This window comes from Ricinus communis, chromosome 4 (genome assembly GCF_019578655.1).
Source record: "Ricinus communis isolate WT05 ecotype wild-type chromosome 4, ASM1957865v1, whole genome shotgun sequence".
Classification (NCBI taxonomy): domain Eukaryota; kingdom Viridiplantae; phylum Streptophyta; class Magnoliopsida; order Malpighiales; family Euphorbiaceae; genus Ricinus; species Ricinus communis.
In genome coordinates this window covers 28,935,019-28,947,278 of record NC_063259.1, presented here as the reverse complement: position 1 = coordinate 28,947,278, position 12,260 = coordinate 28,935,019, and the positions used below count along the sequence as shown (strand labels likewise).

Sequence of the window (12,260 nt, the reverse complement as noted above, 5' to 3'; positions counted from 1 at the left end):
ATCTTAAGACAAGAGTTGCATATGATTACTGCCTCGGTTCCGTATTAACAGTTCTTCTTTTTTTAAAAAAAAAATGAAAAGGATTTCAATTATTTGTAATTTTTATATATTTAATAAAATATTAATTTTACATTTTATTTTTATATTAAAATATATATAATAAATTTTATATAGTCTGATTTAATTAGTTCTTTTATAATTAATTTTATTAAATATTTTTTAATTTGAATAATTATTAAAAAGTAATAAATAATATAAAATGGAAGAAATATCTTATAAGATTTAGTTGGAGAAATTTAAAATCCAGTTTTAAAGTTTTTAGAACGAATTATCTGATTTTCTAAACTGTAAAATCACTCTGATTTAGAAATTATTATTGAATGTTAAAATATTTAGATTTTTATAATTTAATAGATTAAAAATAAATTCAAATTTCATAAAAAAAACATTAATTAACTGTTTTATGAAAAACAGTTTCTTAAAATAAAAATAAAAATAAAAATAAAATAAAATAACAGGTCTGGACAAAACACAAAAGACTTAAAAGGTCAAAGTCTTCCTCCTTGGGACGGGACATCCAATACGACCACCACCATCACCACCATTGGAGACGTAAAATATAATGGCAGTTTATGCGTATATCCCCCACTCGATTACCATTACTTCCTTACAAAAATGTCAACACCGGCAGAGTAATCTCTCTTTCTTTTTTTCTCTCTCGACACTCGAACTATCAGATGTTTAGATGATCTTTCTTTGCTGTATGTTATATATATATATATATATGTGTGATGGTTATGCTCTTCCTCCCAGTTGCACTTATCTTTCCGTTAATTGGATCAACTATATGCACTAAAACTAACCAGTTGCTTCAATTTCGAAATTCATTTTAGATACTACAATTCTTTGCCTCCTGTGAGCAAGACATATGGAGTTGCCTGTTTAATGACCACAGCTGCCTACTATCTGGGTCTTTACGATGTCTGGAACATAGCACTCTTTTATGAGGATGTAATTAAACGTTTTCAGGTAAAAATAAATCTACTATTAGTTATTACGTTCTCAAGTTTGCAGATTTTCAGGAGCTTAGTTGTATCAGTGTCTTGATGCAGATTTGGAGGCTAATTTCCAATTTCTTTTTCCTGGGGCCCTTTTCATTTCCTTTTGCATTTCGTCTTATTATCATGTAAGCTACCCGACTTTCTTTCTCTCTTTCAATACAGACCGAGCCTTACTTCATATATGACAATCACTAGTTGATTAGTAGAGTGGAATAATGATTGAGCCTTGCATCTATGCCAACAATCATGTTGAATTTATACTAACTAGAGGATCTAGGAATTAATTATATTTTCATGTTTGTAATGCTGTTGAATTTATATGTTTCCATAGAGCAAGATATGGGGTTTCATTGGAGAGAGGAACTTTTGACAAGAGGACTGCTGACTTTGTATGGATGTTCTTCTTTGGAGCATTATCACTTTTGGTAAGTAAGATATAACAACTAGTGAAAATTACTGGAACAAAATGGCATAATTATCATCTTTTTTTTTTTTTTTGTGGTCAATCAACAAGAGAAGCTTTATTAATTGATCAAAACAATACAAAATCACTGAGATGCTTCACTTAGAGAATTTATTAATCTCATCTCTATAAGAAGGACTCTGTTCTTTACAAAACTATTTAATTAAAACTGTAAATCTGATCTGTCTAACTACAGCATTTACATCAGGAGAAATATCATTGAATATCATCTTGTTCCTGTGAATTCAAACAAATTATGTTGTAGCAGAAAAAAGCAATTCTTCTAATTCTGCGGAAGTTCAGAATAATTTTATTATTGTACTATTGCTTGCGCAAAACTAATCTGCACCCATATCAGAGATTGATAAAAATACTGTATTTGATTACAGGCGATGGCTGCCATTCCAATGCTTTGGTCCCCTTTCATGGGTGTTTCCTTAGTTTTTATGATTGTATATATCTGGAGCCGCGAGTTCCCAAATGCCCGTATCAACATCTATGGTCTTGTGTCATTGAAGGTACGTTATGACGAGTGACAGCTTTAATGTTCAAAAATACTTAAAAAGTATTATCTTCGTACGTACTTACGTGCAGTAATTCATGATCAACATAAAGGGATTTTATCTTCCATGGGCAATGTTAGCACTGGATTTGATTTTTGGGAATCCATTGAAGCCTGACATTCTTGGTATGGTAGCTGGACATATATATTACTTCCTCACAGTGCTTCATCCTCTTTCTGGTGGAAAATTCGTGTTGAAGACTCCTTTTTGGGTGTATCCTTCCTTTGTTTTTTCTTTTCTTTCCAAATTATTTTCTTGATATCTACTGCAGTTTGTGTGATTAAATAAGAGCTATAAAGTAGTGCAGATTCATGGGCACTAGCTGATAGGCTAGAGATACCAAAAGGGTAACATATCCATAATTTACATGAACTTGTTTGCATAATCCTTAATGACGTGCTTCCCAGTCATAAACTGGTGGCTTTCTGGGGCAAAGGTACGCAAATAAATTCGCCTGTGCAGCGTGATCCGTCTGCTGGAGTTGCTTTCCGTGGAAGAAGCTTCCGCCTGAATGGCACCAGAACCAACCCTGCAGAAGAAGCACAGGGAACCACTCCAGCACAACAGCCCAATGAATCTGCTGATGGAGTCGCTTTTCGTGGAAGAAGCTACCGTCTCGGTGGCCACTAGGGACCAAATTTTCTTCTCTAACCAGTATTTTCTTCATCAAATTATGTACGTTATTATCTCTAAGCAACTTAATGCACTTGCAAAATTTAGAACTAGATTAGCAGCAAAATAGAGTATCCTATATCGCATGGCCTTCGAGAACCCTAAATCTCCGATGAAGTACAAGTCACAGGAGGTTGTGCTCTAGGAATTCATTTTGGTGTTAAATTCAATAAAAACAAGTTCTTAAGTACTAAATGGGTTTTCCACTGTAGAGCTTGTAAACTTGTAGCCATGAATGAGACACACTATTTGAACTTTTCTTAATCATCTAATTTCCACCTTTCTACTAGCTTCTGAGTGTAATTAAATGTTTATGCATGGCAAAGCTTGAAAGTAAATTATTATTATTATTATATATATAAATTTCTTTGGATCTTGAATGTCACTTTTCTTTTTGTACACTCTGAATTTTAAGCTGAAAGCAGTTTACAAAGAAATGTATTCTATTGCTGACCTAAGAGCACAATTGCCTGAATTCCATTAATTATTCTTGTAATGGAGTTTAACTTCCTTTAATATACTCTCCTCCAAAGTTTCAGAATCGAGAGAAAGTTGGCCACAGGTTTAAAATGGCCCTACCCTTTTATCATCTTGAAGGGGTAAATTATATTGAATTTGCTCAAGAAAGTCTTCATTAACTATTATTGGCCATATACATAATTTCATTTTTTTTCTCCAAATAATTAAGTACCCATAATTTTTATATAACCTATTACACATTTTAACTTCTATTTCTCACATTTTATGCCCTTATTTATTATTTTAATCTATTATACATTTTAACTATTTTTTGTTTAACCTTTTAAACCTTATGTTATTATTTTATCCCAATACATATTCTAACTTTCTTTCACTTCACCAATCTCATTTATTCCATTGTTTTAAGAATTTCAAGTTTTATGTCAAAAGTACCACAAAATTGTCTATATCGTAAAAATACAATGAAAGAAATGAGATTGGAAGAGATTGAGAGTTGAAATTAGTAATAAAAATTAAATGAAATGAGGAAGATTACAAAAGGAGTTAAAACGGAAAAAAAAACATTAGATAAAACTAATTTGAAAAAAAAAAAGAGATAGAAGAAAAGAGTGAAATTAAAAAGGAAAATAAAGTTAGATGTTAGAAATCCTAAAAATTTCAACTTAATATGCATATTAGCTTGATTTTAATCTCTCTTAGGTGCTTAAGTGCGATTGATAATATGTGCATGATTATCTTGAATTGCCTTGTGTTAAAAAAAAAAAAAAAAAAAAGGCTATAAAATGTCAAAATTAGAAGTAAAAGAATCCTATTGGTGAAAATGAAAGTCTAGAGATTACAGAGCTACTTGAAGGGAAACATTGTCTTTAGCACTTATTATTTGTTAGCCGATAAACGTATATTTTAATTTAAACAAGATTTTAAGTTGGATTCTTTCCCTCTTCATTTGTAATTAAAAAAAATAAACAAAGTCTTCTGCATTAACACAGGTTGTCTGGTTACCAAACAACAGATTGCTCAATTTCCAAGTCACTTCAAAGTAGTGTCGAGGCCACCTGCCATTGTCGAAAAGTTGTCAAATTGCCCTTTAAACATCAACATATATAGTACCATTATTAATGTTTCTAGAATGCATTAATTTGTTCACAGATTACTCATCAAATCCTGCAGAAACTTAACTTCCATTTCATGTCTCTCTTGGAATTTTCCTTGCAGCAAGCGAGGCTGTAACCTAAAATATATTGGCAAACCAGCATGGAGATTGTTGGGTTAATGGGCCTCTAACAATTGAAAACTGGATAGCAGGTATAATATAAAGCCTTGACGCAAAGATAAGGCAACCGTCGACTTTGACCATGTCTCTATCTCGAGCTATATAATAAGACGTATATATTAGAAATGGAGAGAGAGAGAGAGAGAGAGAGAGAGAGAGAGAGAGGGGATGTAGCTCTGTCTGTCATCAAATTGCGTTAAAAATTTATCTAAAGTCAACAAATACACATCACCTTTTTAGTCTGACACCAGATCTTTTTATTTTATTTTTATTGTTGTTTCCAGGAAAAACCGCGTTGATGGGTACCCAATTCATGCTTCGGTTTAGTTTCATAAATGTGAGGCATGCTTGTGTCCCGTTTCTCTTGTTTGGCTGCATTCAATGAGTTTAGCTAACCTTCTCAAAGGAAGGAAAGAACAGAGACAAACATACTCACGTGAGTCATACAATTTTCTCCGTTCTTTCCTTGGTTACTACTTTAACAAGATCCTTAATCATATATAATACAAGGATTAGATGTTGGAAATCTCATCTTAATCTACTGATATTCCCAGGAAAAATAGACAAGTATAGTCAGTTCTTTTCAACTTGTACTGCCCAATATAATTAGTACCTTCTGAAAGGGGATTCCAAACATACCCTTCGTATGGTGGTTGAATTTAATTTACTATGCAAATGGTGGAAAAAAAAAAAGGCATGTGAAATACCAGTTTGACTCTTCTACTGTCTAAAAATTGAATAATGAATTGTAATACTCAAAGTGGGTCTCTTAGACAGAAATGGCAATTACTTTTTTTTTTGGGTGATGTAATTACTAATTATAAAGTAATCATTTGTATGGATTTTAGAACCGATTATTTATTCCAGAATCCCAAGTAAGAAAAGCGTGAAAGAAACATTTTCTTTTTGACTTTTTTTTTTCATACAAATGAAAGCACAGAGAAGAGAGAACCAGACCAAATTGTCTCTTTATAATAGTTATGAAATCACCATATATAAGAGGTTATATTAAAAACCCGATGTAAAAATTTAGATATAAAGAGAATTAATGTCATTGTCAGAGACAAGTAATCGCTCGTCCCTCAGTTGCCTACTTTTCTTCCATGCTTCGTGCTTAGTAGTAGAAAAGTAAGTTTTCCACTCCTTAACTATAACCCGTTTATGTCTGCTCATATGCAGTATCTAAAGAATTTTCAGAAAAAGGAGAAAGTGAGTGAGAGAGAGAGAGAATTCAACCTATTATTCAAAAGTCTGAAATTGGATTCTTGGAAAAATTATGAATGATGGGTTTCTTTCTTTGTAATCCCAAAGGAGTAACAAACTTGTGGTATGTAATTATTTCTCTCTGTTCCTTGTTTCGAGACTTTCTGTGGGCATTTCTATTTGTTACATATTCTTTTTTGGGAACTTCACTTTGAAGTAATCGAGTACTTGGAGGAATTTGGAGCAGGTAGCTGTTGATCTATTGTATGTATAAATGCGTTTTTTGTGTAATGGAAATTTTGTTTACAGGTTCATGAATCCAGCTGTGTTAAAAATTGCAGTGGCGTTTCTGTTTCTATATTTATAATCTTAATTTAGGAAATTTTTTTTTTTTTGGGTCTCTTTTCCAAGCTTTTGCAATCTGATTCCTGTGGTTCTCATTACTGCTTTTTCTCTATCTTTTTCTTATTGAAAACGAAAGGGAAATTAGCCGAGTCCCCTTTTTCAGGAGTGCAGGGGAGGTCTCATAAAGTCTTGAACTTTCTTTTTCCTTTTCTTTTGGGCACTTCTTCTTTTGGATATTGTTTCAGATGATATCTGGTTCTTGTTCTTGGAAAAGACAAAATCTTGATACTTTCTCAATTCTTTATCTCGTTCTCTGTAGTCATTATCTTTAACCTCGTTTTGCAGTCTGTGTTGAAAATAGTTTCTTTTGTAGTTTATTAGCTTTGTCTCGTTGTCAACATGAGTTGCATACAATAAGTAAATTTGAGTTATAGATTCAAATTTTTATTAGCGTTATTTTGGCTTGCTTCAAATCCTAACTGGTTTTGTAATTTGCTTAGGCTGGAATGATATTTATCTTTAGTATTATAGATTCAAATTTTTGTGGACGTTATTTTGGCTTGCTTCAAATTCTAACTGGTTTTGTAATTTGCTTAGGCTGGAATGATATTTATCTTTAGTATTAGTGTGGTTCTTCTCCTAGCGGCATAATAGACCATTCAGGGGCATAGAGAAGTAGTTGAGCAATGGAGGGAAGTGAAATAGTTGAAGCTGAAAATAAGTTTGGTTTGCCTCCTATCCCACCTTTAACTGTTGGGATAGCTATTGATGGAAAAAGGAAAAGTAAATATGTGGTGTATTGGGCATTGGAGAAGTTCATACCAAAGGAGAATGTTGTCTTCAAGTTGTTACATGTGCGCCCAAAGATTACTGCCGTCCCTACACCAAGTAAGCTTCTTCTCTTCACAATATTTTGCCCAAGAGAAATAGAAAACTTTGCTTTATAACTTGCCTGATTTTATTATTTTGCAAATGATTGAGGATTTGAATACTCTGGATGGATACTGTGTCCTGGAATCAAATGGAAGAAAAAATTATTAGTGTTATATTTGAGGGTTGATTATTATGGGAATATTTCCAGGAGTGTTCAAAATTGAGAAACTGAAAGGTGAAAAGAATCTTAATTAAACTTAATTCGATTATCTCTATATGGCCATTTGATTCTCTGTTATTTGTTTGAGTGGGAAATTTCATTCCAGTATCACAAATACGAGATGATGTAGCAGCAGCTTACAGGAAGGAAATGGAGTGGCAGACAAGTCAAATGCTTCTTCCTTTCAAGAACATATGTACTCGGAGAAATGTCTCTGTCTTTACCCAAATCTCACAACTCCAATTACAGTTGATGAAGTTGAATTTTATTTCTTGAGAAACTGCTGCTTAAAAGCATGCCTTCCTGATATAGGTGCAAGTAGATGTCGACATGATTGAATCGAATGACGTGGCTAAGGCATTAGCAGAGGAAGTCGCTAAGTGCACTATCAATAAGCTTGTTATAGGGGCTCCATCTCGTGGCATGTTTACAAGGTACATTCATGGTGTAAAATATAAACATAATGCTATCATCACTTAAAAGTGGGATGCTTGCACAACTTTTATATCCATGAATTTTTTTATGAACATCTGTTGATGCCTGTAAGCATGATGAATGATTTCTTATATGGCAATAGTCATAGTAATTGGCAACTGAGTCTCATAGCATTGTCTGCTGTCGATTCTCGTTATCAAGATGCTGTTATTTACAAGGTGATATCTTCAGGAAACCCAAGGGAAATAATCTCTCCTCGCGAATATCCGATTGCATCCCAAATTTTTGCACGGTGTATGCTGTTTCAAAAGGAAAATTGTCATCTATCCGGCCATCTGATCTGGAGACAAATGGTAGCACTAGAGATGACAGTAGTGTTACAAGTTCAAGTAGTAGCTCATCAGGGCGCACTTTGAGCTCGCAAACAGGTACTTGTAACATTTGAGTAACATTTGAGCCAGAGCTGCTAATTAGGACTGGAAATAAATTGACCCAAATTATTTATTTATACTTTTTGGGGAATGATTGAATAAAGACTCAATTGTCTCATCTTCTGGGCTGATAATTCCACTAGGAAAAATGTGTAGGTATACCAAAGTTTTAATCTTCTGTTTTCTGCTTTTGATACATGCAGATGCTGCCTCAGTCACTTCATTTTCTCAAATCCATTCTCCTTCCTTGCTGATACAGCGATTTCAAGCTCTTTCAACTATAAACCAGGGCCTCCTTCATACAAGAACAAATTCCATCGAGACCAATCATTCAAGATCCCAGTTTCTGGATAATGAACTTCAGGCTGTTTCAACTATAAACCAGGGCACTCTTCATACAAGAACAAGTTCTATAGAGACCAGTCATTCAAGATGCCAATCTCTGGATATGGAGGAAGGCAAATATGCAGCAAGTTCTTGTCCCAATAATTCAGAATTTGGAAATCCAGTCAGTCAGAGTTCTAGTTGCAGAAGTTTGCCGACTGATTACCAGTCATGGGCATCTGATCAAGCTTCCACCTCAGATGCGCTTACAGATTATTCTTCATCTGGCAGCCAGGTAGCTTTCACATTTTCTTTTGGCTTGGTCACCTGATGCATGCATACTTATTCTTGGACTAGTAATAACTCTTATATCTTAAGTTTACTTCTCATTATATGCAGATTATTTTGCATTCGTTCAAAACTTTTCTCTAATGGTTATGAAGGTCGTTTAAATAACTTTGAGGTATAATTTAACCTAAGCAAAGTAGTAAAGTACAAGAGGCATCTGACTTGTCGTTTAACTTTTAGATTTTGTTTAACTTAAGCCAGGTAGTAAAATGCATGAATGTCTGCAATAGCCAATTAAATGATATCAGCTAAAAGTGTGTTGACCGTGAAGAAGTGGTATTTCATGAGTTGAAAGCCTGTGTTCATCATTGTGTATTACTATAGAGATGCATTTACATCATCTCTAAATTTTGGTTGCTATGGAGCAACAAATTTATGGTAAACAATTTCTTCAGGGTATTTTTATTGTCATTTGAGGGTCATATCGGACTTATCTTTACCATTCATTGAAGCTATATACTGCTTTTCAATGAATGTGCAGGCAAATTTTAACTTTGAGCTAGAAAAGCTTAGGATTGAACTAAGACATGTTCGAGGAATATATGCAATGGCTCAAAATGAGGCAATTGATGCTTCTCGAAAGGTTAGTATTGCCATCCTTACTCTGAGTGAAAGCTAAGTTGTATTTGTTTGTGATGATTTTTGTTAACCATGATCAGCACATTTTGATATTGAAGGATATTCATTATTTTTATACTTTTTTCTTTAATAATCTATCTTAAGCTCCAATTTAGCAATTGCTGAAAATTAATAACATCATCAATAACTAACCAGTATCTAGGTTCTGCTTCTCAGCTTCTGTCCCTTTTCACATTTTACTTCCAGTTCTGTCCACCTAAGATTCAATGGAGTCTGCTACCCATATATATTACATGCTAACCTGATTTTAGAAAGATTCATGACAGTTCAAGATTTCCAGATGTAACTCACAAAATTTTCCCACTCTGCCATTTTCCAGATTATGATGTTAGGTTAGTCTTATTCCCCTCTCAATAAATATAATGTGCATTCTCCTCATGAATCAAGTTTCATCTTGATGCTTCCAAGTTATTTTTCCCCTATTTTAAGTTTAGGCTCTAGTCCAACCAAGATATAACTCCCTCCAAGTCAGTTTGATAGGGAGTTGTTCTAGTTTCATGCTTACAAGTCAATTACGTATCCTTGTCTTTTCAATTAGATTGATGTGTTTCAGCTACTGCACCTTCTCAGTTGAATGATTTGAATAAACATCATTTGGAGGAAGCCATAAAGCTCAAGGAAATAAACCGCAGGGAGAAGGAAGCTGAAGAATTGGCAAGACAAGAGAAGGAAAGGAGCGAAGCTGCAATAAAGGAAGCTGAATTCATAAGGGAATGCACTGAAAGAGAAGCTTCACAAAGGCAAGAAGCCGAGCTTCAAGCCATTCGTGATGCCAAAGAAAAAGAGAAGCTTGAAAAGGCGCTCATAGGTAAAGTGGAGCAATACCAGAAGTACACATGGGAAGAGATTGTGTCTGCTACCTCTTCATTCTCAGAGAATCTTAAAATTGGAATGGGAGCATATGGAACAGTGTATAGGTGCAGTTTGCATCATACAACTGCAGCAGTGAAAGTCCTTCACTCAAAAGAGAACTCTAATTACAAGCAATTTCAGCAGGAGGTATGGAAGCTTAATGTATTGACAGAGAGCACAAGTCTTCATTATTCTATAAAATATAGCTATAACAGAACTGATACTGACCTTATCTTACAATTGTCTTTGGTGTAATGTTGACGTTCAACCTAATTTTCCTGAATACATTTGATATGTTCGTGTAAAGCATTTTATGGGCAAGTTTTTTTTGCATCCAGAGTTTTATTTATCATATTGTACTTTATTAGCGGACAAATTGAGTTTCTTCTTCCAATTATTTACTACTTGTTTTCCTTACTGTTACTTTTCTAGAATAAACTTCTTATGATTATGTGGGAATGGAAGGTACATTGACCCTGAAATTAAGCTAATACTTGATTTACTTGAATTTTCAGCTTGAGATCTTGAGTAACATTCGTCACCCTCACTTGCTTATCCTTCTTGGTGCGTGTGCTGATCATGGTTGCCTAGTTTACGAGTATATGGAGAATGGTAGCTTGGACGAGAGGCTACTAAGGGTGAACAATACACCAGCCATCCCATGGTATGAAAGGTATCGAATTGCTTGGGAAGTGGCCTCAGCTCTTGTATTTCTTCACAACTCCAAGCCAATGCCAATTATTCATCGTGATCTGAAACCAGCTAACATCCTGCTGGACCAGAACTTTGTGAGCAAGATTGGTGATGTAGGGCTCTCAACAATGCTTAATTCAGATGCTTCCACTGCAACCACCATGTACAAGGAAACAGGGCCAGTTGGAACACTCTGCTACATAGATCCTGAGTATCAAAGAAGTGGGTTGATTTCTTCGAAGTCTGACGTTTATGCCTTTGGGATGGTGATTTTGCAGCTGCTGACTGCAAAACCAGCAATCGCATTGACACACATGATGGAAACAGCAATTGATGATGATCGTTTATCCGAGATGTTAGATTCAGAGGCTGGGAAATGGCCACTTGAAGAGACAAAAGAACTGGCTTTATTGGGATTAAGCTGCGCAGAGTTACGCCGTAGGGACAGACCTGATTTGAAAGATCAAGTACTTCCCACACTTGAGAGATTGAAGGAGGTTGCTGATAGGGCAAGAGATACAATTTCCAAGGTTCAACGCACACCTCCTAACCACTTCATTTGCCCAATACTTAAGGTACGTCCATACAATTGACCATAACCTAAAGGGATGCAGTAAGCTAATGCTTCCTGTCAACATTTAGTGCTTATGTGGTTAAGCGCCTGTGTGCATATAATTTTCTGTCACAGGACATAATGTTCGATCCTTGTGTTGCTGCGGATGGATACACGTACGACCGCAGAGCAATTGAGAAGTGGCTTGAAGTGAATGATAAATCACCCATGACTAATTTGGCTTTGGCAAATAAAAATCTATTACCAAATTACACACTTCTGTCTGCAATTATGGAATGGAAGTCCAGTAATCAATGACCATTTCCTCATCTTCATTCTTCAATTTAACTCAGAAAGGGAGTTTTTGTAGCTAGCATGCATGAATGGTTTTGTAAAGTATATTCAGTTGGTTTGGTGACATGTCACGACTGTTTGGCAATTCTCAGTTGGAGAAATTCTTAGGTAAGGTGACGTCATCTGTAGACTAAATCAATTGTATGGTGACATGTAATTTTATTTATTATATTTTCATTGATCGAATTTTAATCATGAATTGTTAATGATAGTAAATAAATCAACCAATGAAAATACAACAATTAATAAATAAAGTCACAAATTATCATTTAACTGATTTAGTTTACGGATGGCGTATAGATTGAGTCTATTTAAGAATTTAACTTCTCATTTGTGTATATTTTACTACTTTTTGATACAATTCTTCGCTGTAATTATTATTTGCCTCATGTTTTTTTTCATATTATACTAGTTATTTTTTGATATTTAAAAAATATATTTTTTCATCTTTTTATTTTACAATTTTATACTAATCTCT

At 34.3% G+C, this 12,260-nt stretch overlaps 2 protein-coding genes across 6 annotated transcripts; both read left to right on the top strand.

The window, feature by feature from the left end:
• The first annotated feature begins 449 nt into the window (after window positions 1–449).
• Window positions 450–3,023, top strand: LOC8279914 (derlin-1). The gene is made up of 7 exons (XM_002534624.4): window positions 450–692; window positions 894–1,029; window positions 1,113–1,186; window positions 1,393–1,486; window positions 1,914–2,042; window positions 2,140–2,300; window positions 2,495–3,023. The coding sequence occupies exons 1-7, from the start codon at window positions 676–678 to the stop codon at window positions 2,715–2,717; spliced, it is 834 nt and encodes a 277-aa protein (XP_002534670.1). The 5' UTR covers window positions 450–675; the 3' UTR covers window positions 2,718–3,023.
• A 2,386-nt stretch (window positions 3,024–5,409) lies between these two features.
• On the top strand, window positions 5,410–11,977 carry LOC8288014 (U-box domain-containing protein 35). 5 transcript variants are annotated; one of them, XM_048372753.1, is made up of 10 exons: window positions 5,410–5,640; window positions 6,658–6,948; window positions 7,242–7,363; window positions 7,466–7,587; window positions 7,820–8,016; window positions 8,223–8,638; window positions 9,173–9,274; window positions 9,901–10,329; window positions 10,698–11,450; window positions 11,564–11,977. In XM_048372753.1, the coding sequence occupies exons 2-10, from the start codon at window positions 6,747–6,749 to the stop codon at window positions 11,744–11,746; spliced, it is 2,526 nt and encodes an 841-aa protein (XP_048228710.1). In that variant the 5' UTR covers window positions 5,410–5,640; window positions 6,658–6,746; the 3' UTR covers window positions 11,747–11,977. The 5 variants fall into 5 exon arrangements, with proteins under 5 accessions (XP_048228710.1, XP_048228711.1, XP_048228708.1 ...); XM_048372754.1 differs by lacking the exon at window positions 5,410–5,640 and adding an exon at window positions 5,647–5,839 and having other exon boundaries at window positions 7,260–7,363; XM_048372751.1 differs by lacking the exon at window positions 5,410–5,640 and adding an exon at window positions 5,647–5,839.
• The last annotated feature ends 283 nt before the right edge of the window (window positions 11,978–12,260 follow it).

What these genes read in the sequence shown, in the direction of transcription:
- LOC8288014 (XM_048372753.1), top strand. Translation starts at nt 6,747, where the DNA reads ATGGAGGGAAGTGAAATAGTTGAAGCTGAAAATAAGTTTGGTTTGCCT. An exon ending in TCTCGTGGCATGTTTACAAG is followed by an intron (nt 7,588 to 7,819) that starts GTACATTCATGG and finishes TGATATCTTCAG; the next exon opens with GAAACCCAAGGGAAATAATC. An exon ending in CAATTGATGCTTCTCGAAAG is followed by an intron (nt 9,275 to 9,900) that starts GTTAGTATTGCC and finishes GCACCTTCTCAG; the next exon opens with TTGAATGATTTGAATAAACA.
- LOC8279914 (XM_002534624.4), top strand. An exon ending in ATGTAATTAAACGTTTTCAG is followed by an intron (nt 1,030 to 1,112) that starts GTAAAAATAAAT and finishes GTCTTGATGCAG; the next exon opens with ATTTGGAGGCTAATTTCCAA. An exon ending in ATGGTCTTGTGTCATTGAAG is followed by an intron (nt 2,043 to 2,139) that starts GTACGTTATGAC and finishes ATCAACATAAAG; the next exon opens with GGATTTTATCTTCCATGGGC.